The sequence below is a fragment of the Astyanax mexicanus genome, chromosome 22, assembly GCF_023375975.1.
Source record: "Astyanax mexicanus isolate ESR-SI-001 chromosome 22, AstMex3_surface, whole genome shotgun sequence".
NCBI classification, from domain to species: Eukaryota; Metazoa; Chordata; class Actinopteri; order Characiformes; family Acestrorhamphidae; genus Astyanax; species Astyanax mexicanus.
In genome coordinates, this window is record NC_064429.1 from 19,531,969 (window position 1) to 19,559,176 (window position 27,208).

The 27,208-nt window shown below is 38.3% G+C and overlaps 1 protein-coding gene across 2 annotated transcripts in view; it reads right to left on the minus strand.

The window, feature by feature from the left end:
* Positions 1 to 27,208, minus strand: part of tmem8b (transmembrane protein 8B) — a 280,766-nt gene that overhangs the window by 165,398 nt on the left and 88,160 nt on the right. For both annotated transcript variants that reach the window (XM_049470533.1, XM_049470532.1), the window contains exon 3: positions 6,656 to 6,863. In XM_049470533.1, the coding sequence (XP_049326490.1) occupies positions 6,656 to 6,863 (208 nt within the window). The remainder of the gene's footprint in view (positions 1 to 6,655; positions 6,864 to 27,208) is intronic.

The following is a 27,208-nucleotide window of genomic DNA, read 5'->3' on the forward strand; positions in this document are numbered from 1 at the left end:
GATCAGAAAAAATAACTGATAAATGTTCTTCTTGAGACAGTTCAAGAAATCTGACCTTCTGCAGACCCTGATGATCCAGTTCTACACAGTGATCATCGAGTCCATCCTCACCTCATCCATAACCATCTGGTTTGGTTCCTCCACCTCACAAGAACAAGCCAAACTGCAGGTCAGCAGAGAGGATAAATGGTGTAAACCTGCCAAAGCTTCAGGAGATCTACACCAGCAGGGTAAGGAAGCGCGCTGGCAAAATCACGACTGACCCCTCGCATCCAGCACATCCCCTCTTCCAGACTCTACCCCTTTGACAAAAGGCTTTAGACCATCAAAACCAGCACAACACGACACGCTAACAGCTTCTTCCATAGAGCTGTAGCACTCCTTAACCACAGTGGACACCTCTGAGTCTCCAAACCTCACTCGCTGAACTGTACTGACTGGATTTTACAATCTGCTCACTTGCACTATGCTTATTTGCACAGCTGTACTGATATTCTTACCATTTGGTGTAGTATAGAAGAAATGGGATTACATCCATTTTTCCAATTTTCTATTTATTATTATTATTATTATTTCTGATTCTCACAATTAGAATTTCAGAAAAAATGAAATAAAATATATATATATTCTCTCAATTTTCAGATTTTTTCAACTTTTTCCAACAAAAGTAATTTGCATTATATCATCAGATTTTTGTTACAAGATGCAAAAATGAAAAAAAAAAAATTAAAAAAAGAGATAGATCATTTTTTTTATTCTGTTAGCAAAAGGCAGAAATGAAAAAAACGAAAGAGATAAATTTCTTCGTCACAAAAGTAAATGGAAAAATAAAATTATTAAGTTTTATACTTAATTTTATATGTTTAAATTTAGCCTAAAACTGACATCTTTGATTAGGAAAAAATTAGCTGCAAACTGTTCCAGTTTTTTTATGATAATACATATTAAATTAAATAAAAATTTAAGACATTAACACAATAAAAGACATGTTTATCTATATAATAACAGCAGATGGTGATTGTAAATTAATCATCATATAGCATTATATATAAATTCTGTGTGTATATGTGTAAAGCTGAAAAAAATACAAATACAAATACAAAAATACATTTTGGAACTCAACCAAAATAAAGAATGATTCTTTATAAGCTGAAAGCACAATCAGTTGTTTTTTGCATGTTTAGGTTGAACACTAATTAAAGCTCAGCTTCACCATTAGATCAGATGTTACTCATGGTGAACATCTGTGTGGAAGTATGTTCGCCATGTGTCTACTGTATAAGTGGCAGGTGAAGTTAACTATAAGAAACCAATTATAACTGTTCTGTGATCAGGAGAAGGAGCACACTGCAGGAGTTTGGAGAGCAGGGATGTGTGTGGGCACATATATTAAGGACATATAGGAGTTCACACTTCACCGGTTTGATCACAAGCCATTTAACACAAGCCATCCATTCTGTGTGGGTAATTGCCTACACTGTGTACACGGCCAATGGATTTTTGATAAAAGCAGACAAAGTTGGATCTCTCTTAGGAATAGACTCTCTTACTCTTCTCGAGAATATTCCAACGTTTTTCATCTGCTGCATCTGTAGCATATGGTTGATTAGCACAGACATACCACCCTGCAAAAATCTCATTTTAGGGATATAGCATTAAAGAGGCACTAAATTCTAAATCATTTTTTTTTCCATTAAAGTTGAAATATGTTCCTTACAAATAATGAAACATGCCAGTCCAGCTTAAAATTTTTATAAACATTTCCTAACCTTTAAAAAACACTTTTATTGTGGTGATTTCCACCTCTGCAGCGCCCTCTCAGGTTCAACTGTGCTATCGGTGTGGAACGATCAACCCCGCCCCTGTTGATGTCCAACCATCTGAGTCTGACCACTATCAGAGGCACACTGAGCCAATCAGCTCTCCCTTCTGCCCCGCCTCTAAACCCATCCATCACCCAGTTCCCCTCCCAAACTACCCCTTCCAATTTTTAGCCTTTTTTTTGAGCTAAGAATGAGGTCAACAAAAATCTGGGGTTTGGACCATGGAAGCTAAAGAACACTGTATTGAATGTGATTTCTGCCAAAGTCACTTGTCTCTGTGCATGGACAGTTCTAGCCAGATGCAGCTGGTAACAATCATTACCACCCACTGTACTGTGCTGTCCACTGTGGGCGGTAATGCCTTTTGTGGCGTGAGGAGGCGGGGGAATTGTGGGTCCGCCCCACGCCGGAGCGCACAGCTCTATGTGTCCCAGCTGGCCCGCATCCGGACTGATTAAGCAGCCAGCAGGGACAGCTACAAAACTCACTGAAGGGAGGAACTTTGACTGGGGAGCTGAGGGCTGAGGCCGCACGGACCTTTAATAGCTAAACTAAGTTAGTTTCTACGGACTCTAGAGCCCCATTGGGCTGAGTTATGTTTCTTTAAGTTGTTTTGGGTGTGGTGGAGGGCATTTAAAGCCAATAAAGGTAGGTTTTGAGTTCATTTAATCCCCGTGTCTGTGTATCTCTGTGAGCTTCCTCCTTCCGGGTCACAGTGGTCACGCCCCTAACCCCAGGGGCCTACCACACTTTATAATGTATTATTCCACAGTTAGTTCCTACCCTGCAATGTGATTGGCTGAGACGCACTGTAACTGAAGATCTTCATGTATTACTCCTCCACATACAGGTAACCTAACAATGATACAGCACTTAGAAGCCAAACAGTGCAGCTACAAACAGAGCAGCAATGGAACTATTTTAACTCGCAGAGTGTTTTTTATAACCAAACCGATCATATTTTCTTGTCCTCTTTAACTCTTTAAAATCTTTCAATGAACAACGATGATGGAATTGTAGTATAATTCAGCAATAATACACGAGAGGTTCATGCTATAACGTGTAATATTGGTACTGCTGTGATGATCTACGGACCTCGTGCCTCTGACCGCAGCACAGCAGTGCCAATATTACACGTTATAGCACTCGCTCTCATGTATTATTTCTTAATTATACCACAGTTAGTTCTGACCCTGCAATGTGATTGGCTGAGAGGTGTTCTGTGAGTGCCGTCATCAGTCGGTAATGCACTGTAACTGAAGCTCTCCTTGTATCACTTTGCCACATACAGGTAACCTAGCAACAATGCAGTGCTTACAAGCCAAACAGCGCAGCTACAAACAGAGCAGCAATGGAACTATTTTAAGTCGCGGAGTGTTTTTTATAACCAAACAGATCGTATGTCCTCGTCCTCTTTAACTCTTTAAAATCTTTCATTAAACAGTTATAATGGAACTGTGGTATAATTAAGAAATAATACACAAGAAGGTGTGCTATAACGTGTAATATTGGTACTGATGTGATGATCTACCGCGCGTTGCCTGTGGCCTCGTTCCTACAACCACAGCACAGCAGTGCCAATATTACACGTTATAGCACTCCCTCTCGTGTACTATTGCTTAATTATACCACAGTTAGTTATGACCCTGCAATGTGATTCGCTAAGAGGCGTTCCATGAGTGCCGTTATCAGCCTGTAATGCACTGTAACCGAAACGCTCCTTGTATTACTCTGCCACATACAGGTAACCTATCAACAATGCAGCGCTTACAAGCCAAACAGCGCAGCTACAAACAGAGCAGCAATGGAACTATTTTAACTTTCAGATGGGGTTTTTATAACCAAACAGATTGCATTTTCTCATCCTCTTTAATTCTTTAAAATCTTTCAATAAACAATAAACAATAATGGAACAGTGGCATAATTAAGCAGCAATACACAATAATAGAGGGAGTGCTAAAACGTGTAATATTGGCACTGCTCTGCCAATCTCTGGTACTCCACAAGTGTATTATTGCTTAATTACACAGTTATTACACACTTATATAGATAAAGGCATTACCAAGCCAAATCCAAGCTAAAGTTTCCAGAGAGTTTTTTGTTTCACTCAAAGCCCAAAGCTTACAGTATCTGTTCATTTTCAATTACAGAAAACTCAAAGTCAAAGTGATTCTCTGTGCAGAATATTTGCTACAAATGCAGCAGATGAACATTACGCTGAAAAACGAGCTTAAGTGTTCCTATAATGTTCAGAGATAATCAGGATATATTTGAGCTTTTACAGCGCTAGATGTATTATGTGCTCCTTTCATTGCACAACAATGCACGCTATAAGTACAGTTCTGCCGTCTGTCCATTATTACTGCGTGTTGTCATGCAGCCCACATATTTCACAGTGTTTTTCAGTCCAGTAAAGAAAACTGTTGACTCAACAAACAATGAAAAGTGCATTTGCCTTAAAATGTTTCTGTGCAGCCTGGAAATTAGTTCTATATCCATTAGGGGGAAGATAATGGCGGTGCTAAGTGCAAATCACTTGCTAATTTACACACGATTATACAGAATATTAGCGCATGAATCCTAGTCTGGGTCTCAGGAACATGACTCTTTCAAATGTTTTCCATTTGCCGGGCTCCCGTTTTTTTTTTTTTTTTTTTCTCGTTTTTCTATTTCAATTTCCCCCCCGAGGGGAACAATGTGAACAGTGCAGCCTGCCGTACATTAGTGTTGACTTGCAGAAAGCCATTATTAGGGCCTAATTTAGCAACTGCTGACACATTATAATTTAAGCATATCCCATGATGCATGATTGACCCTGACAGTAACCCCAATAATTGTGTTCTTTCAAGAAGTAAATGTAATTTATTGGCTGTTTTTCTCCAGAGGAGGAAAATAAAAAAAGTAAGTGGAACTGCGAGAGTTTCGTTCCGCAGACGATGGTGAATCTGAAGTCTGTCTGTAAGAAAAGGCTGGTGGGTGTTTTAAATTGCTTTCTTTGCTTGGGCACACAGCACTTGTTTAATTAAGGCTCAGATTATAAGAACTCCTGAATTAAGTACTTATCTGTTTATTTATTTATTCATTTCTTTATTCTTTTTATTTAATTATTTACTATATTTTCTCTGTATAGAAAAGCAAATAGCAATTTGGCTTAAAACTAATACAGATACAGATATATACAGTATTGTGCGAAGGTTTTAGGCACCTGTGGGAATTTCAGTAAAGAAAAAGCTTCTTATCTGTGAAGTTAGTGTTTATTAGCTCAGTAAAACACTGAAAACACAATAAATGCAAACAGCAAATTCACAAAAAGCAGAGCTTTTACAACAGTTTTTCTTAAAACCTCTCCTAATCTCTCCTCCTCATCTGTGTTTATAGAGTTATTTTTAGTTCTCATCATATTAATCAACACCTGGTCTGGTAAATTGGTAAATGTGGTAAATCAGGTGAGCTGCTGACGGAACTGACCATATACACATGCTGGCTGAGGAGCATCCAGGAGAAATCTGGACCTACACTTTGTTCTTCAGCTTGGCTCACAGGGTATAACATAATTCCTTGTTACATTTAACTATATATATGTTTATTTACATCTGTTCAAATCATATGTGGTGCTTTTTCAGGTAAAAAAACTTTCATATTGCTGAGATAAATGGATTACTGTAATTTGCTTTGGTGCCTAAAACTTTTGCACAGTACTGTATATCAATATATTTCTTAATATCGGTCTTTGAGTTATAAATCCAGTATCAATATAAGCAGTATAAACTTGCTGTTGTTGCACTTAACTTATCCTGTGCAACAAAGCTAATCCTTGCTCTTCAATTTCTGGGGCGGTCCTGATGAGAGCCAGTTTCATCCTAAAGTTTTTGATGGTCTTTGTGTCTGCACTGAAGGGTACATCCTTGAAATCTCTCAAATTAACGGACCCTCATTTATTAAAGTCATTTTTCCTTTACTTAGTTGAATAGTTCTTGCCATAATTTGGATTAGAACATTATTTAAATAGAGCTTTTTACTGTATACCTGTAACTCTACCTCTTTACAACTTTACAACTGATGCTCTCAAACACATTAAGAGATAAGAAATTCAAGTAATTAACTCTTGACAAGTGAAAGTCATTCCTCTCATAAATCTGACTGAGAAAATGCCAAACTGTGCAAAACTGTCATCTAAGCAAGAGGTGCCTATTTAAAAAATCTATAACATAAAATATGTTTTTTATTAACAATCATTTGCTAAATAGTTCTATGCATTTTTCTTCATCGTTTGGATGACTTTAGTATTAAACACTGGTACTGTAAATCATCACACCCTAATAGAGCAGAGCAATATGATAAGCTAATATTAAACAAATAAAAATGAACATGCAAAAATGATCATAAATTCATAATGTTAAAGCTAAAATGAACTGTTATGAACTGTTAAACTGTTATAAGAGGCATGGAGCTGTTTTTCTTTTGTTGTAAAAAGCGCTATAGAAATAATATTGAATTTAATTGAACATTACTAAACCAAAATCATAATGTTTATTTTAGACAATGATGTTCTGTTGAGACAGAAAAGATTGGGAGCACCTAATTGATTGTGTCCTAGAAATATTAGAAATATCAAAATAATTGTTTACAAGAAGAGATCTAGACAATATAGTACTAATATAAAATAAAATAAAAATATGTGCTGAAATAATTAACTTTGCAATAAATAATGAGGCTAAAAGTAATGAGGCTACACTGAAAAATAAGTCAAATGCATAACTACGTTCCACACAAATTTAATATATAATTCAAACACAGCTACTATAATTCAGTGCACTGCTTGCTGCTCTGACCTTGACGGAGATTTTGCCCTCATCCTTTGGTAGGTGTGCAGCCAGGAACCAGTCCCCGGGGAGCGGGCTGGTGACGTTGAACACCCCGGTGGTGCGGTTGGGCAGCGTCCATGTCAGAGTGACAGCGAAGGACCCCGGGATGATGGTGTCTCGTGGGAAATGGGTGTTGAGAGGGTTGATCACTGGAGGAGCTCCTGATCGGAAATATCTGCCAAACAGAGACACAAATGTAATGGTTACACTGTGGACACACACCTGTTACACTGAGGACACATCTGTTACTCCACGGATACTTAGGTGGATTAACACCTGCCATCTGGCAAATATGAACAGATTTGCAGAGAGATTTGCTTAACCCAGTAGACACGGTGGAGGACTGAGAAGAATAAGCTACTCATTGCCAGCGTACAGTACCAGTCAAAAGTTTGGACACACCTTCTTATTAAAAGTAAATTAATACTGAAGTGATCCAGACAATAAAGGAACACATCTTGTAAGGAATCATGTAGTAAAGGCTATGATCTAGAGTGATGTTAACTTGCTGTTTCTGAGGCTGATAACTCTGATGAAATGGTCCTGTGCAACAGAGGAAACTCTTGCTCTTCCTTTCCTAGGCCGGTCCTGATGAGAGCCAGTTTCATCATCACGTAATATACATTTAAACAGTACTTAAATAGGGCTATTCACTAAACTGATGCTCTCAAACACAAGAAGGACAAGAAATTTAAGTCATTAACTCTTGACTCTTTGCCTACTTAATAATAATAATTATTATTATTACGACCAGTCTTCCTCCACCAGTCTTACACACTGCTTTTGGATAACTTTATGCTTTACACTCCTGTTGCAAAAAAAATTCAAGCAGTTCAGCTTGGTTGGATGGCTTGTGATTATCCATCTTCCTCTTGATTCTATTCCAGAGGTTTTCAATTTGGTAAAATCAAAGAAACTCGTCATTTTTAAGTGTTCTCTTATTTTTTCCAGACCTGTATGGGATAAAAAAGGCTTGGGGAAATGCAGTAGTTCCCTCCTGCTCTGCTCAGTAGTGTATTTTAGACTGCAGTTAATTATCTTGGCGGTGGCGTGATTGATTGCTGTCACTGAGCTAAACAGGGAGCATAATTGACTGATGGGTATCGTGGAGCTGAGTAGGAAAGCAGGTAGATGTGAAAGAGAACTGTTATGTTGTTGTATTATTACATTGTCGTTATATTATTAGAACTAGTAAATTTAGTAAGAAATAAATTTGACCATGTTCTGTTGGATTTGTCTGTTCAAATGCAATGTACACAATATACTCACCCACCCAAACCATTAAATTTAAGTGATTCAATCATGTCTCATGTTTATGGCCATATTTCTCACTACTAAATAGTCCACAGTCAACTGTCAGTGATATTCAGATTAGCTCAGAAACAGTGCATATAAACCTTAATAGAATGGGTTTCCAATTCAAAAACAATAATTGGGACTTGGGAATGGGAAAATGCTAAAAAAAATGCAGTGTTTCTTAAATTTAATTAGACTTTTATTTGACTGCAGACAGTATGAACCCATATTATTCATTGATTCCCATATTTCAGGTTACAACAAATAAAAAAAGCTAGAATATGAGCAATTAAGGATTAAAAATTAGACTACAAAATGAGGATCTCCAGTTTGACTTGTTCCTTAAAGGAATATTGGAAGAAATTTGCATATTTCTCAATCTACAGTGAATAATATCATTAATCCAATCAAGGAATTGCTACACTACAATAGTTACATTTACAAATACTACTTTTTTAGCACATTTTTTGAAACAATGGTAAAATAATGTTATGTTATGTTAAATGTAGGGGTTTCTTGATATCATTTTCTAATTACAGTTTGTTTCGATATATCAAACAAATCAAATAAACACCATATAATTATTCGAATAAGAAGCAGTGTTTTTTGTGTATGTGTCAGGGAAAGAGAGATAAAGTATGGGGACTCAATAATATGTCACCCCTAAATAAATATATAAGAAATTCAGTTGATGCTCCAATTTCTCTTTCCCTTTGTGGAATGAAAGTAAAATGGAGAATTGTGACAAAAAAATTAATTATGCATGAACTTGAGCTGCAAACAAATATTCTGGCATTATCACTTCCTGTTAACATTTTCAGCGAGGCTCCATCTGGGCTGTAATCTTGGCTAAATTTGAGAAAACTGAACAAGCAGCAATTTAGTCTAATCAGACTTATTGCCCAATTCCTTTCTTGTTTCTTTCTGATATGAGATAGAGGCCTAATAATAGGGTAAGTATAAGAGTTCTCTTGCTGTGCTTTAAGACTCAGCCTGCCAATCAGGATTAAAAGCAGTCTGACAGCGTGAATCTGCATCATGCCACATGAAAGTCCCTCGAAAAAAAGCCATTCACCGTGCGTGATTATTTTAGTGCAACTGAGGCTGCTGTAGTTTGTCAATCGCGACCGTGACAAGCGTCAGATGCAAAAGGATCCTCTGAATAGGAATCACAACAAAGGCTGAAAATTACACTTTCCGCATTCTGTTCTTTTTTTACGTCCAAGTTGGCTACTGTTTGCGAATGAGGCAAATATGACAAAATGTTGAATAGTGTACTTTGGATAATGGGTGTCTGAAAGGTTTCAAATGGATGGCATAGCAAGAAGATAGGCTGCACTGATCATATTTGTGTGGATATTGTCGACAGACATCACTATCAAAGATAGCGTCTCTGCTACATGAATATTTAAACACACAAATCCTCTGTAAAGCTGCTTGTGTTGAATCACTGTAAAGGCTCCATGCTCTCCCATTTTTTATATACTAATCATGTCCCACTGACCAGACACTCGCAAATACCAATCACACAGATTATTAACAAAGAATCTATGCTTACAGGAGTAGTAACGGACAGGCAGGGTCAGTAACAGTATGGCAGCAAATAATATCAACATACAAAACACGGTAGAACATGGTAAATCCAGCAGAGAAAGGGCAATGACAAAAGAGTGGTCAAAAATACAAAAATACTTTGCCAACAGAAATAAAAATAGAGAGGGCAAGGCAAAAATCGGTAGTTGGAAACAAAAACAAGTCGGTACTACATGGAATAAACAAAGGAAACAACATTGTATGTCACGGCTGCAGCATGGAAAGGATGCGGAGTGTGGACGTAAAAGCAAGTATTATTTATTTAAAATAGAAAACAAACAAACAATAAACCAAATACAAGAACACTTGTACAAACAGGAACATAAACACAACCGGAAGAGACGCTCACAATGTACAAGAACCAACAAACTAGCACTGAAGACACAGGGGCTTAAATACACATACAAGGTGGGAAAGGAGACAAGTAACACCTGGCGACTGGTAATGAGGGGGCGGAGCTACAAATAAACACAGGTGGGAGCACTGAAGACAAGGAGACAAGGAGACTAGACACTAGATTCAATAATCACCAGGGAGCAGAACTAACTGAAGGGAATTTATACTAGACAGGCCAGGTGAAAACAATCAGTAACTGGGAGAGTGGAAATGCCATAGCTTTACATTCTCAGCAGAGTCAGGAAAGTGTGAGTGCATGCTGGGAAGTGGCGTCTTTGTTTAGTCTTTGTTTGTGTAGTTCAGAGTCCAGAGCAGGCAGACAGACAGCATCAGGACTGACAAATTAGGCATAGAATACTTGTTTCTACACCCTTTATACATTTTGTCAGCTTCACAGACCATATAGAACCCTCTGTAGTCCTTGTGTTTCTTGTAGTCCCACTGTCCTTGAATGGCCAGGGCCTTCCAGGTTCACAACAAAGCCACTATTGTTTGGGTGGTGGGTCATTCCAAGCACTGCATATGGACACTGAAATGATAGTGGTTGTGTGTTCAAGAAGAGTTTAAGAAGGCTTGCATCACAGTACTATGATTAGTTTTGGAGTTAAGGTGAATCCTAGCTCTCTGTTGGTAGCAGTCGATAAAAAAGGCATGCAAAGGCAGCAAAATCTACAGGAACTGTGTACAAATATTCAAGCTGCATGAGACGGTCTATCGTAGGGCATAATTACGAACCTCTAGCATTAGCATGTCGCATTACCAACAAAAACTGAGAGACCCTACTTTTCTAGGTGTAGCTCAGTAAATGTAATGGCTCAACCCATAAACTAGGTCACTTAACACAGCAGAACTTTCTCCAGGCTTGACAATGTCAACCCTGCACTTACAGCATGGGTACTTAGCTGTGTGGGTTTACAGCAGGAGAAAATTGCTCATTTTACTACTCTTGGCGAGCTCTAAATGACTCACTACGGGCCATTCAAGGTCATAAGGCAGGTTGGAGAGGCTGAACATAAGGTAATATGGTCAGATAAGGGCAATGCACTTCAGACAGAGCAGGTATAATCTCTGGCAACGATAATTCCTGAGATCCAGGGGGTCCAGAGCTAGCTAAGAAACTTGATTATCTCAAACCATTGCAGAAAGCAGATGCTGCCAAGCATCACACAGATGTTTACAATGTGATTTTAAAAACACCACCTGGCATAGTAATGTGCAGTTGCCTATACCGTTTTCCCAATCAAAAAATCAGAAAAGTGTGGTACAGGAGGGAATCAATGCTATATTTTAGCACTTGCTCTGTTTTGTGTTTACTATTAAAAAGAGTTCAAACAGTGTCCAAATTCAATACCTATCCAGTGCTGCATATTGATAAGGTACTGCTCCATTTTATTCAACTTATCAAAGGGTTTCTGGCAGATCGGGTTATACCAATTCTTTACACTTCTGTTTGGGTTGTTTGGTGCACCAGCCAAATTCCAACAACTCTTGGGTCTTATCCAGAATTCTTTGCACTCTCTGTGCATACAATTCTGCCTACATGGATGACAATCATTTATTGCAACAATTGAAATATGCAGCAATGGAGATTCCAAAGAGGTATGCAGTTAGATGGCAAACAAAAGTGTGATATCTAGGTTTGTACTTGAACCAAGCCAAGCAAGCAGCCAGGTGCACTCAAAACTGATACATAGATAAAAAAGCTGAGTATAGTGAGGTAGTGTATTGGCACTAGTGTGGTGGTGTCCAGAGTTCACTTTCATGGTGTCCAGCTACATGTGAAGTGGAAGGGGTAGGAATCAGTACCTCAAGTTGCTGTAAGTCATGGTTGTTCAAGGTAGCAGGCTCCCTCTAAGAAAATTTCCCAATGGAGGAGTTAAGGTAAGATAATTAGAGGTCAAGGTAGCTTACACAGTTTGGTGCCTAATTATTTGGACATCATGCGTCTGCTGTCTGACCTTACTTAAAGAAGATCTCTGGTGTTAAATAGACTTTGGGTAGTAAAACATGATAAAGAGTACTAACCTATGTTAAATAGCCCACCTCCGTTCTCCCACAGCTTCATGAGATCCAGTAATTTTGTGCTTTTTGCCCAGCACTCTTTACAACGGGAGCTTTAGGGAATATTTTACCTGGATAAATCACTTTTTAAAACATTATCCATCCTCAAAGTAGCTTCACATCTCATAATACAAAGTATCTCAGCATGAAAGCACATATTTGTCTGGTGTGACAGCATCCTGAATCATTACTACTATTACCAAACTGTGTAAAAATCGAGTTAAAACAGGTAGAGTAGTGATTATTATAGGTGTATTAAACACCTTCCTCAGTATAAATAAATGCACTGGGTGCCGGCTGCTACACCAGGAGGAAGGCTATGCGGAATCTATGTATATATGTCTATGTTATTATCAGTAAAGTGATGGCGGCTCCCAGAGCTAAAAATAGCATTATGGGATGTAAACAGTGGGTTTTAATACGCTTCTTTTGCACTCTTAACGTTATTAACGCCTTGTTTTAAATGTCAAGGCTCTCCGGATTCTACCAGTGAGGTGTGGAGCCTGGATAACAGTGGAAAAACCCTAGTATGCTAGGGTTGGTACCCCTAGTATGGTATGGAAACCCTTTGATCCACTGTTTGAACCATTCTCCCCTACAATGTCTTCACCACATGAAAAGTGCCAATGTGTGGGTCATCCATTGGCACTGGTACTGGTAATCCAAAGGCTCAGATGGTGGCAGCTCAGATGCTTTCATCTCTCATTGAGGCTGAGTTAGCTGCAGGCTGAATGGTATGAGTTTGTGGAGATATGTGGGCGTGGGGGAGTGTTGAAGATGCACCTGCAGGATGCAGAGCTAGCCAGGATGAATCAGTGGGCAGAGAAGGCCATGGTTTGCACCTGTGTGTTGTTTCTGGCAGCCTATTTATTCCTTGCTCCTTCCCAGTGGGCTGATGGAGACCAGAACAAGTTCTATTTTACACCCTGAGTCCCACCATTCTGTCTCAAGTATCTTCAGCCCACAATCCAAACTTTCTTTTTTGTTGTTATACTTTCAAGTGTACCTTCATAGAATGTATGTAGATGACCTTTGATTTCATTGGCTGCCCTACATTACATTGGTACATATTTAAAGGACTCCAGGATGAAATTATCTTTTGTAACAACAATCAGGAAATGAAAGCCACTGTGTAAAGATGCTTCCAGGCACTGTGTCGTGTTGTCTTGGTGGGAGGAAAGAGGGCTTCATTGCACACTTAATGAGGACAATATGACAGTGGTGAAAACAGAAATACCACTCACAACAGTTGGGAAAACTGTGCCAATTTCACTAAAGGTTTGCAATTATTTTCTCTTGTACTGTAAGGATCATAAACAACAAGGAAGTAAGCAAGGTGGAATGTTGGCTATGTGTGTTTAAGGTGGGCTCTGAGTAGGTTTCTACATGTATGGTTACTAGGGCCCAAATTAATTTCCAAATGAGCCATATTGTTACAGCCCACCTTAAGCTGACATGGCTCCCTGCTTGGGGCCCTGTATGTCTTACCAAGGGAAATTGTTGTTACACACCCCAAAAATCAATCAATCAATCTATCTATCTATCTATCTATCTATCTATCTATCTATCTATCTATCTATCTATCTATCTATCTATCTATCTATCTATCTATCTATCTATCTATCTATCTATCTATCCATTATATTCTTCCAGATTCTTGATTTATAACATAGACACATGGTGAATATGGAAAGATGGAATAAGCCACTGGTACAGGCTTCTCTGCATTGACTTGGTGCAGGTATATATATATATATATATATATATATATATATATATATATATATATATATATATATATATATATATATATTTTTTTTTTTTTTTAGCCTTAAGGATCAGCACCTCCAAGTATGAGGTCAGGGTTATATATTGGAGAAGGTTGGCGTGCTTCCTCCAGAAGTATTTCCCAAGTGGAGGGATTTAATATGTCCAGGTGTTGTTCACGAGATGATGGAAAGATGAATGGATGGATTGATGGGTTGAGGGCCCAACCATAGGTTGGGTGCAGTGGTGGCTGCTCTTGTTTTACTAGTCGATCAGTGGTATACTGGATATAGACATAGATTGCACTATGTATTCATGTGACATCACAAAACAATGAAGTCCAAATAGGCTGTGTCCAATATGGACCATATTCACTGGAAATGGATGCTGCGTCTGACACTTTTACAGTGTTTTCTTGGTGAACTGGCCTACATTAAATATTGTTTTGCTTTTGATTTGGACATTAAAGCTAGCTTTTCCTATGACAGCAACGGCATCATCCACACCCGATCTTCAAGAGGACTACTGCGGGTAGATAGAGCGTGTTTTTTTTTTCTCTTTCCCCTTCCTGCCTCAGACAGCTAAGCAATCCCAGAGGAGTGCAGCTCTAACCTGGAGGGGGCTAGGGGTCTTTGACAGGTAATAACTCAAACCACAACTGCTGATGCACTGTGGGGTTATTAGGAAAGTCACGGCTCCCTCCCCTCTCACTTCAAACCTCAAGGAGCGCATATGTCTGAAGCATGTCACCACAGCCACATCTTTTTTTTTTTCGCCTCCTTTTTCATCCTTTTACTCTTCTTCATCCTTTGCTCGCTCAGGGATGAGAATGAAGAGTTTCTTCTTTTTCATTCATAAGCAAAAAGGTTACGAGTAAGGAGCGCAGAATTTGAGATCATTAGCTCGTTTTCCTGAGTCATCTAAAAGCGAGCTAATTTTGGGTCTGATTCATGTTCAGTTAAGGACATTTCCACGCATTCTTCCCCGAGAGAACAATTCACTTTCAAAGAAAAAGGACAGAGAATTTAAGACCATTTTCCCTACTTTTACACTGGTGCAGAGTGACTACCGTATGATAATGTATCAAAATTGTTCCAGCTCAATTATAAATGTGAGTCAGGTTTTTGTCACATTTTGTGAACCTCAAATTACGTTGTGTATTCTGAACGAAAAACGGAAAAAAGTGCATAATTTTGGCTCACCACACGCATTATCTGCCTTGGCGCCCATCAGAATAATTTTCTACTTTGAAAACAGTCATTTTTGTCCATTTCAGTAGGACCACATTTGCGATTCAAAAGCATTATAAGATTGCAGTCATTTCACAGCGCTGAGGTGCAATGAGGTGTTCCAAAGTTTTCCTCACAGAAAGATTACGCATCATTAAGATGATCCGAGAGAGTATCTGCATGCATATCAGTAAAGATTTTATGCAATTCATTTTAAACAAATTTGATTAAAAGTATTTCAATCAGTGTTATCACATTTTTTTTCAGTTTTACATCTCAGTTATGTCACCAATACATTTTAAGCTGGGCACACAAAACAATTAGGTACAGTATATTTATTTTTTTCTCTTAATGTGTTTGAGAGCATCAGTTGTAAAGTTGTGAAGAGGTAGAGTTATAGGTATACAGTGAATGGCTCTATTTGAGTCATGTTCTAATCCATATTATGGCAAGAACTACTCAACTAAAGAAAAGAAGAAAAAAAATACTTTAAAAATTAAGGTCTTTTAAAAATCAAAGAAACTTCAAGAAAAAAAAAAGTATCCTTTAAGTGTAGTTGCAAAGACAATCAAACTGTTATGATGAAGCTGGCACTCATCAGGACTGCCCTAGGAAAGGAAGAGCAAGAGTTTCCTCTGTTGCACAGGATAGGTTCATCAGAGTTACCAGCCTGAGAAACCACAAGTTGACACCAGCACCCCAGATAAGAGCCCACCTAAATGCTTAAAAGAGGATTTTGGATTGTTTAACACTTTTTAACAAGTTTACTACATGATTACTTGTGTGTTCCTTCATCGTCTGGATGACTTCAGTATCAATTTATAAATTCCGATTGGTACTGTACATATTATACTGTATGTATCCAGTGTACAGTATAATTAAGCTATTGTTATCTTCATACTCTACATATTCTGCTCAAAAAGTTACTTTGTGTTCTCAGTACAGAGGCAAAGTAACTTATCCAGCAGGTACAGTTAAGATACATGTGTTATTGATCCATCAGGGATGTGAAGAAAGAATTTCAACTAACTCACTTTATTTTTTTTATGTACTTTTGTTGCGCTCTGCTGGCGTCCGATTCCAACTGTGTGCAGCGTCATGTGCTGAAATCCTTTCTCACAGATAACTGAAAGCCAGCTACATGAAAAGTGGCCAACTGGTTTTGAGGGGTAGCCAGAGCCACCCCAGCAGCCCCTCTGGCTTCAGCACTGATTACAAACATTTGGATCACATGCTTTTGGCCCACAGCCTCTCTAAATATATCAATAGAGCTGGCTAGCATGTGGTCTCTCATGATTACCAGATCAAGAAAATCAGGAATAGCAGATGGGAAAATGTGTTTCGGGAATCCTGTGACATAATATTGACATAACCATGCTATAAAAACGTCTGCTGAGATGTCAGACGCTGTCAGAAGTTGCACAACATTGTTATTGTTACTGGTGATACTATCATTTTAGATGTAAATAGATTGCCGTTCCTGCAGAAACTGCGAGTGAAACTGCAGTGCTGATTCGTGGCTGGCTGTTATGGTGTCCGTGGTACTCGCTAAGGTGTTGCTATGGTATCCATAATGGTTGCTATGTTGTTTCTATGTGGTAGCTATGTAATTGCTAAGGTGTTGCTATGGTATCCATAATGGTTGCTATGTTGTTTCTTTGTGGTAGCTATATAATTGCTAAGGTGTTGCTATGGTATACATAATGGTTGCTATGTTGTTTCTTTGTGGTAGCTATGTAATTGCTAGGGTGTTGCTATGGTATCCATAATGGTTGCTATGTTGTTTCTATGTGGTAGCTATGTAATTGCTAAGGTGTTGCTATGGTGTCTGTGGTGGTTAATATGGTGTTTCTATGTTGTAGCTATGTAATTGCTTAGGTGTTGCTATGGTGTATGTGGTGGTTAATATGGTGTTGCTAAGTGGCTGCTAGGTGGTTGCTAAAGTGTTGCTATGTTCTTCATGGTGGTTGTTATGGTGTTGCTAAGTGGTTGCTATGGAATCTGTTGTGGTTGCTATGTTGTTTCTAAGTGGTTGCTAAAGTGTTGCTAGGTGGTTGCTATGATTTTGCTATGGTATCTTTGGTGGATGCTATGTTGTTTCTAAGTGGTTACTAGGTGGTTGCTAAAGTGTGGTCTAAGGTTATTTGGGGTGTTTTGGTCTGTTTTTTTTTATTTATGTTGCTTTGGTAGAGCATTGTTCACTTATTAGTGTTAGTGGGCTGCCATTATACAAGAGAGAGAACAACTCCTCTCTCTTTCTTTCTCTCTCTCTCTCTCTCTTTCTCTCTCTGTTTAAATAAAGTTGCTAAACAGTAATATAGCCTGGCTCCATTACTTTGTCCCTGGTGATGCTACAGTTTATGCACACAGCAGTAAATAGATGAAAGAACTGAGCTACTTATTTATTGAGTCTTCTTAAATCAAGGATATTAAAAATGAGTGTACCCTAATTTTGTTGGAGTAACTGTCTCTTCTGTCCAGAAAAGGCTCAAAAGTGTCATTTGCATTTACTCTCTGCAGCTGCCGTTTAACCCCCACAGCAAAAAATACCAATCCCTGCATCACGATCACAGGTGGAGATTTAACCGTGACATTTACTGATTCTCTAGTGTGCTTTTTAATATTGCAAGGTCTAGTGCAATCTAGGGTGACTATAATTTGTCTTTTAAAAAGAGGACAGGGTGGAGGCAGGAGCTCAGGATGTTAAGGATGATGCAGCGGGGGAGTTCAAGTAGGCCAAAGCTGGAGGACCAAAACCGTGTGCATGAGGGCGGAGCGTGGAGTTCCTTTAAAATTCTTTTAAAATAATGCAGCTCTGTGGATGAACAGTAATACACTCATAGTCAAAGAAATAGTTTTAAAAATCAGTATCAGTTCAGCACAGCTGTTAACTAAAATCCATTCATGGTGACTCTCCATTATAAAAACTGTCATATACAGCTCTAAAAAAAAATAAGAGAGCACTTAAAAATGACGAGTTTCTTTGATTTTACAAAATTAAAAACCTCTGGAATATAATCAAGTGGAAGATGGATGATCACAAGCCATCAAACCAAGATGAACTGCTTGAATTGTTGCACCAGGAGTAAAGGCATAAAGTTATCCAAAAGCAGTGTGTAAGACTGGTGGAGGAGAACATACCAAGATTAAGGGTTTTTCTACCAAATATTGATCTCTGAACTCTGAAATCTTTATGAATATGAACTTGTTTTCTTTGCATTATTTGAGGCTTGAAAGCTCTGCATCTTTTTTGTTATTTCAGCCATTTCTCATTTTTGGCAAATAAATGCTCTAAATGGCAATGTTTTTTTTGGAATTTGGAAGAAATGTTGTCTGTTGTTTATAGAATAAAACAAGAATGTTCATTTTACTCAAACAAATATCTATAAATAGCAACATAAGAGAAACTGATTCAGAAACTGAAGTTTTCTCTTAATTTTTTCCAGAGCTGTATGTAACTTTTTTTTTTGATGATGATGATGAATACATGAATGAATACAAAATGGTATGTGCCAATAATACTGTAAAATAGCTAATTCGAACCTGATTGCAACCATTTCAGTGTTTTTCTAAGTCAAGTATTCATTTTTTTTATTCATAATTTTATTTCTAATTCTCTCCCAATTTGGCTAAGTCAATTGTCTCACCCATTCAGGTGCTACTTAGCTGTATATCCCCATCACTAGTGATGCTACACTACAAGGAGGGTGAGGACTAGCACATGCCTCCTCCGACACATGTGAAGTCAGAGCCACTGCCTCTTTTTGAACTGCTACTGATATAGCTATAGCATTGCTGAATAGCATGACAGCGCACTCAGAGGACTCGGTTCCGATACATCAGCTCACAGACGCAGCCTTGTGCTGATCAACATCACCCTAACAGTGATGAGAGAAAGAGCACCCTTTACCCACTCTCCAGCAGCTGATGGCAAGCTGCATGACCAGGATTTAAACGGGCGATCTCCTGATCAATGTGGCAGCATAGATCACTCAGCGACCATGTATTCCTTTACTACAATAAGATTCTTTAAAACATATATCAGTGTATTTCCTCCATTAGTTCACAGTTTGTTGCTGAGCATGTCTGGACCCTGCTGGAGCTGAGACCAGCTGTGGCCGGGCATTCTGATGATGAAGCGTTTATTTATGCTGCTCCATATTAAGACTGCTTAGCTCTAGTCCCCGCGGACCCCGAGGGCCGCCCCGCTGCCGCTCCCCATCCTTATGTTCATATATTAAAGCTGAACCGTGCGCATGTCCGTGCAATCTACATCCCACTAAAAGAACCACAGACTGACACCAGGACTGACCCCGTGCAGCGTCCCGAGGCTAATTAAAGATCAAGGAGCTGCTCTTCTCTTTTTTTATTCATCCTCCTTCCTCCTCTGCTGCAGGAGTAGCATATGGCTGCTAATGATTTCATGACTGCGGAGGAGAAAAGAGCTAAAGAAACCCTGACTGAAAATATGCTTATAAGAGAATACAGTAATTAAAAACATAACATGCACAAATTCAGTAATTCTGTAAAAACCAAGAAGGTGTTAAAAAAATCAGAATATGTTTTTTTTTTTTTTTTTTAGATCCGTCCAAGTAGGCATCTCTTGTTTAGATGACAGTTTCGAACATCTTGGCTGGATATTCTGAGTCAGCTTTATGAGGTGAGTCAGCTGGAATGACAGATTTCATTTAACCAAACTCAGGATTTATAGAATTCTGAGGGCCCTGTCTTTTAAAACGAGCCACTAAAAACTTTGAAAGTTCCATTCCATAGCTGTTCAGGTTCCACGCTCAAGACACAACTGTAAATGGAGGTGAATGTGGCTGGCTAACAGACAGCCCACACTGAAAAAATGAAAATGATGAGTAAAATTTACTTAAAAAAAAAAAACTGCAACTTTCTGCATTTGCTTTTTTTTTAAGTCAATTTAATTTCAGATAAATTTAAGTAACTTCAACTCGGTTTCAAGACTTTAATGTTATATAGAGTAAATAAGGGAACTGAACTTCAGTCAATCCTTTCTTTTAGTAAACTTTACTTTATTTCTGCATACAATATTACCTAATTACAATAACTTAATTTATACAATATTACTCAAATAATTTATGATACATAATATATTATAATTCCTGAAATTTAAATATTTTAGTTAAAACACACATATTACACTGTCTCAACACATGGATGGCATGTCATACATTCTTTTAGTATACTAAAAAGAATGTATGACATGCCATCCATGTGTTCAGACAGTGTTAATATGATTATTATAATATATTATGTTTTATATATTATTTAAGTAATATTATATAAATTAAGTAATTGTAATAAGGTAATATTGTATGCAGGAATTAAGTAAAGTTTAATAAAAGAAAGGATTGATTCAGCAAAAATGATTTAAATAAAGTTTACTAAAAGAAAGGATTGACTGAAGTTCAGTTAGCTTATTTACTCTATATAACATTTAAGTCTTGAAAACGAGTTGAAGTTACTTAAATGTATCTGAAATTAAACTTGCTTAAAAACTTTTTTAAGTAAACTTTATTCATCATTTTCGTTGAAATTACCACTAAGCTTCTCTCACTGGATGGCGGAAAACAGTATAATATTGTTTGCTGCTGTATACAAAATCTTTTTGTATGAATGTTTTTTTTTTTTCAAATAACCATATAAAACAGATTTTGCTTGGTTGTTCTCAAGAGTGTTCATAATTTAATATAGAACCCTTAAGAGTTAACATTTGAATATTGATTATCTATTTTCTAAGCACGTTCTAGGGTTAAGTAGTCTTGTTTTTTTTGGTTTTTTTTTTTTACAGGAACAAGTAAAACGCACTGAAATTGCTATCCATGGTAATGCGCTATGTGCCACAGATGTTGAAGAGTATCCCTTTAAGATTTTCCAACAAAAGTGGAGCTGCTGGTTGTGGAGGGGATTCTGCATTTATTTCACGCTCGTCAGATCAGAGCCATTCAACAAGTGGAGAGTGGCGTCACAGCCGGCACGTTACACTAAGCTCTCAGATCAGACGTGTGTGTGTGTGTGTGTGTTTGGGGGGGTTACTCCTTCTATTTCCCCCCCTGTGGACAAACTCCTCCTGTGCCTCATGCACTGCTGGCCAGCGAGACACGCTCCAAAGCTCCGGCTTCATTATCCATGGCAGAACAGACAGCGGTCTGTTATGACCCAATTAGTGCTGCATCCATACAAGTTATGGTGTATTAATGCTAAACTCGTCCGCCTCGGGTACGCCTGGCCCTGGACCTGCCATCGGCTTGTTTGTTGAAGTGCTTGGCCCCCTGTGAATGAGTGCTCATGATCAAATCAACAGAGGCAGCAGCCGAGTTGAGGACTCGCACTTTAAAAGGTCAGAGCTTTAGCATGAAAATAAGCTTTGTTTATCCATTAGTAGCGGAAAAGCAAGGCACAACCTTGTGCGTTTTCCCGTTATTGGTTTGGTAATACAAGCAACCTGCACTTTTTTACTACAAATGAAAAGGTAGTAAGCTGGCATACATGGATACTGCTGAACATGTTCCAGTCTGGTTATATACTACTGTGAGTAACTAGAGAGAGGGGCCACCTTGAGGGGGATTCTGATAACAGTGTGGTTGTACTTTCCTGCATTGATCGTCACTGAATTTAAATGGCTTCTCACATAGTTGGTTGTTGCATTCAATTCATAACCAGTCATTGTCTGGGGGCCCCAAGCTAGCTCAGGGCCCTAGGCAATTGCTTGGTTTGGCTGTTCTTATGCAACGGGCCTGAACACAAGCAATCTGCACTTTTTAATTTTTTCATTCAGGATTTACGAATAATTACAAAAATAAGGAAGAGGCTCTCCTGGAAAACCCTTTAAGTGTTCGTGGGGACAAAAATGATGATCCTGCTAAAATTAAAAATGGAATACAAGCAGGGCTGTTTCAAAACATTTGGGGGACCCAAGCAAAAATACCCCGCCACATACCATTCTTTCACCACCCCTCCTCAAGTCTTGGTCAAAAAGTTAATAAAGTTATAATAAATAATGTCGGATCAAGTGTAGTTCAAACAGCAAAGCAATGGTATAAAACACACTATAACCACCATCTTTACTGAAATACTATACTATATTATATGTTATTTGACCAAGACTGAGGCAAAATGTGCTGAACCTCGTCTCTTTTACAGCAAGCGAAACTGAGTTCAGACAAAGTGGCTTCAAATGTAACCATATAAAACTCAGTTCAGTTAAACAAACTTAAGATAAGTAAGGACACGTAAAGTTCAATCAAATCAATCAAATATTGTATTGTAATTTAAAGGATAGGTTTATCCTGTCACGAGCAGCAGGGTAGGACGAGGAGAGTGGATTCTATTGTTTATGTGAACAATAAAAGAAAACAAACAAACAACTAAATAAACAAAGAAACACAGAGTACAGGGAACTATGGAAACAAACAAGTATAATAACTGACAAAGGAAGACAGGAAACACTGAGGTATAAACACACAAGGAGGGAAACGGAAATGGAAGACACCTGGGGAAACAGGTAACGAGGGGGGGGGGGGGGGAATACAGATAACAGTCACGTGGGAGAACAAAGGTGAGAACACTCAGACAGAGACACGGGGAGAACACAGAGCATGTGCAGGAACACAAGGGAAAATAAACAGACAGGAGGGCCAAAACGACAGAGAAAAACTAGGGAAAGAACAGGGCCAGGAAGTGACGTATCCAATTTAGTGTTAAAGACAGTAAACAGCTGGCGTATATGGATACTGCTGAACATGTTCCAGTCTGGTTATATACTACTGTCAGTAACTAGTGAGAGGGGACTCCATGAAGGTAGACATACTTTCCTTAATGAATGTTTGACTGTTGACATCTGTCTAGGTTGTATTCAGTCATTAAGGCACCTGTGTTTTGGTTGCCAAGATAGCAATACACCAGAAATGTACCTGAACACACCTCAATTTGAGATTCTAGATTTTTTGGGGAACTATACTAAGGTCATCAGCTTTTGTTTGAATGCTCTTTGCTTGTTTGTCATCTATGGACCTTTTGAGATACGTATTTGAGTGTCTTAGCTATTGCCGTACATTGTGTTATGCACCATGGACTGCAGACAGGCTCCTGTCTACTGATTTAAATTACAGATTTAAATAATTGAGAAAATTATATTACCATGTGTTAAGTACTAATTCTTTTAATAAATATTCATCTTCAAACCTAGAGAACTCAATGCAACCTATGGTTTGTGTTCATTTTAAGAGCTGGAGAATCTTGTAGTATTACTGTAGAAACAGGAAACAGGTTGAATCAAACCACATCCCCACAAAAAAAGATAAACCACAGCCATCTTCGTGTTCGTGTCTCTCATCTCGCAGCTTACGACTTGATTAGCTTTGCTGATGTGTTCATCCCTTGGATCTGATATTATGCAAATGAATGGCATAAATCTGGTTGTTCTTGTGCTTGTCTAAACAAACAAGCCTGGAATGCAGATTGGGCTGGAGACTTTAATTGAGGCACGGGTTTTTCTATCATTGTTGCTCTGTCTCCCATTACAGAAATTCATACGTAGCGCGGCTGGTCCCTCAGTGAGCGTATGAGGGGAATTAGAGTCTGAAAGCCCAGGCTGATGTCTTCATTTTGATGAGGGTGCCAAGGGGAAAAAAACATCTTCAAAGCAGATACGAAAGATCAAAGGGCTTAACAATTAAGGCTAACAAGAGAGAATTTTACATTTTCAGTTTAAATGGAAATATATGTCATATCTGGATTATGATGTAGCGCCCAAATTATAGCTTACGTGTTTTTTTTTTAGAAAACAACATCTCTGCATAATGACTGACTCTGACTAATTACTGAAGCAACATTTCAGGCAAAATAATATCTATCGTATTTTTCGCACTTTAAGGCGCACTGGATTATAAGACGCATTTTATGCGACACTAGTAAGGAACATGGGTGTTGCCATATTTTTCTTCTAATTCAGCAGGTCTCAGTGCTGGGGGGTGGGGTAACTAAGTTAAGTAAAGAAAGGTTAAGTAAAGAAAACTGTAATTCTTAGAAATGATTAAGAAACAAGCTCTGGATGTCAATCTACACAGATTTATATCTCTCTTTTTTACAATAAGCTTAGATTCCCAAATTTCACCAGCACTAAGGCTGGAGCATTAGCATTGGGCACATTAGCATTGGCTAAATCTGCCCGACAGTGTTACAGTGAGACTCTGACTAATGACTGAAGCAACATTTCAGTCAAAATAATCTCTATTGTATTTTTCGCACTATAAAGCACACTGGATTATAAGGCGCATTTTATGCAACACTACTAAGGAACAGGGGTGTCGCCATGTTTTCTTTCTAATTCAGCAGGTCTTGCTGCTGACAGGGTAACTAAGTTAATTAATGCTAAGTTAAGTAAAGAAAACTGACATTCTTTAAAAAAAGGATTACGAAACAAATGCTGGATGTAAATCTACACAGATTTCTCTCCTAAAAACTGTTTATTTGGGTGAGTAAAGCGCGTAAATTTTTTTTTACAGTACGCTTTGATTTCCAAATTTCTCCACTAACCACTAGCACTGCCCGACAGTGCTACACTGAGGAACCCTAAGTGTTGCAGTAAGCCAGGGTGATCTTAGTTAGCGGTTCGTCCCACATAGCTTAATTTTTTTTAACACGTAGACTACAGCCCAATATACTCACCTCTGAATGGCGAAGAGCAAGAGCTTAGCGGGGTTAGCAGCTAATGCTAATACTGCTCCAGTCTTAGTGCTGGAGAAATAAACTGAAACTCCTGTATAAAGCTGTACTTCAGCAGAGTGGCTTTACTGCTCCTTACAACCTGACTGGTAAAATTCATACATATGCTGCACTGGATTATAAGGCGTACTAATGATTTTTGGAAAAATTCAATGATTTTAAGTGCCCCTTATAGTGGGAAAATACGGTAAATGCAGTCCATAACTGTGTAGTGTACAGAAGATGTAATTCAGTGACATTTCTTTAGTTGACATAGTTTGCATTCTTAAAGTAACATTGTTCTTAAAGTCGTTCGTAAATTGCTAGGAACTTTCGTTATTGAGATAGAGTCCAATGGTACCACTAAAAGAGATTATTGTTTCTTTACTTCACCTGGGGTTTTAATGTTATGACCAATCAACATACAAATAAAGATCAGAGAACAAAATTCTAATTTCAAAACAGCAGCACTGAGGGAGCACTTTTGGTGCGTAGTCAAAGTGAACCAGGGGCACGTTCCCAAAATGTTCCTAAGGCTAAGAACTTTGTAACCTTATATTTAAAAATGCTTTTAAGATTTCGAGAGTTTCCCAAAAATGTTTGTAAGTTATGTTGTTTTTTTAGGTCAGTCGCAATAAGAGAATTCTGACCCATCTCGTAAAGGCTTACAAACATCTTTTTGCACAGTTCCAGCTAAAAAACGGCAGGTGCTGCTAATGTTTCTTTAATAAATGTACAGATTTACTTCATATATTTATATATATATATGAAAAATCTTCACAATCTTCACATTAAAAGTCATCACATCACATGAACTAAATGTTAAAATGTACAGGACTAAGAAGGCTTTTGGGAAACAGGCGTAAAATTAGTGTACTAAAGTTACGTTATTCTTAAAATCACTAAGATAATTATCGGGAAATGTTATCGGGAAATGCACCCCAGATTCTTAGCGCATCAACTTCATAAATGGACTGTTTAGTTGCTGTTAATATGTAGATAATTTGTAGGTCAGAGAAAGTTAAATCAGGCGTGCGGAAAAAAAAATTCAACTTCAAGAAACTAGCAAAGAGATATTTCTTACATTTCTTGCATAAGAAAAATTGATTTATGATTACTCACCAATTTGACCTGGTGTAAGGCCAATGTTCAATTGTAATTGTAATTTTTAGACATGATGTTAAGATGCTAATAGATTAGACAAGCAATTCTTACTTTTCGCTTAGATTTACAGCATCAATGTTCTGCTGAAAAGCAAAACTAGGACGCAAAACACTTCATTTAAGAGAAAAAAAACTGTGTGTGATCTATTGCTACAGCACCAACTGCTCTACAAAAATACATAAAGATAACAGTGTATAAAACTTCCTTGTGTGGTCATCCTTACAGGAGTACAGGACAGCAAGGGCGACCCTTGAGAGTCAGTTCTGCTCAGGCCTTTGGAGCTCAGCTACACTCCAGCTCCCAGGTTTATACTGGGCCTAATTAGAGTTGTCATAGCTAGTCCAGCGCTCAGATATCGATCGTGAAGCAGCAGTGTGTGGCTGCTTCCCTACTCGCCCCAGTTCATCCCACAGCCTTCCTCCCTCCCCACGGCCTTATCTTCCCCGTTTTATCTCTCCCCAGCACCCAAAAGCAGCCTCGTTTAATTACCCACTCGTTATGGCGCCCCCTGCCTGCTTTCTGACAGCTGCATCGACAGAACGTGCAGCCGGCTCGGTTCGTTATTGCGCTGGTGAAGGGACCTGACAGTGGTGGTTGGGAAGGGGTGGGGGGGTTAAGGGTAAGCAGAGGGAAGAAAACCATGCAGAAGATGACACAAAGGTCTGAGAGGGCCTGGTGTTGGTCCTTTAATTAGTGGCGTAGCGTTCCGCTTGGTTCCACCGCAGTTGTTACGAAGTCGAGGAAGCACAGTGTTTATCTCTATCACAGAATGAAGCTTGACTACTTTCTCATGGGCTATTGTTCCTCTCAATTTTAGATAATGCATTGAATTAGAGACAGTTTAATGATAACTGGGTCTTTAGAACTTAAAAAATAAATACTGTTTCCTTTTGTTTTTGCTTTTTGGACATGGAGGGTTTCGAGCATGAATATCCTGTTTAAGATTGTGCCACAGCATCTCAATTAGACTTTGGCAAGGTAACTCTTGAGCCTGCCAGTGTTAATTTTGACAAATTATTTTGATTTAGTTTTAGTCTTAGTCTTTTGACTAAAATACATAATAGTTTTAGTCACATTTTGGCCTTTTAGTTAATATTAGTTTTAGTCTAGTTTTAGTCAATAAAAATAAACAACATTCTAGTCTAATGAATTGTAGTCATATTAACAGTATATATTACGTAATTTTTATTATTTTTCGCCAGGAAACGATGAAGCTGAATTCGGCTTATTAGTGTTTAGCGCTAGTAAATGCCACCCGACAGTGCTATACAAAAAAAAACAA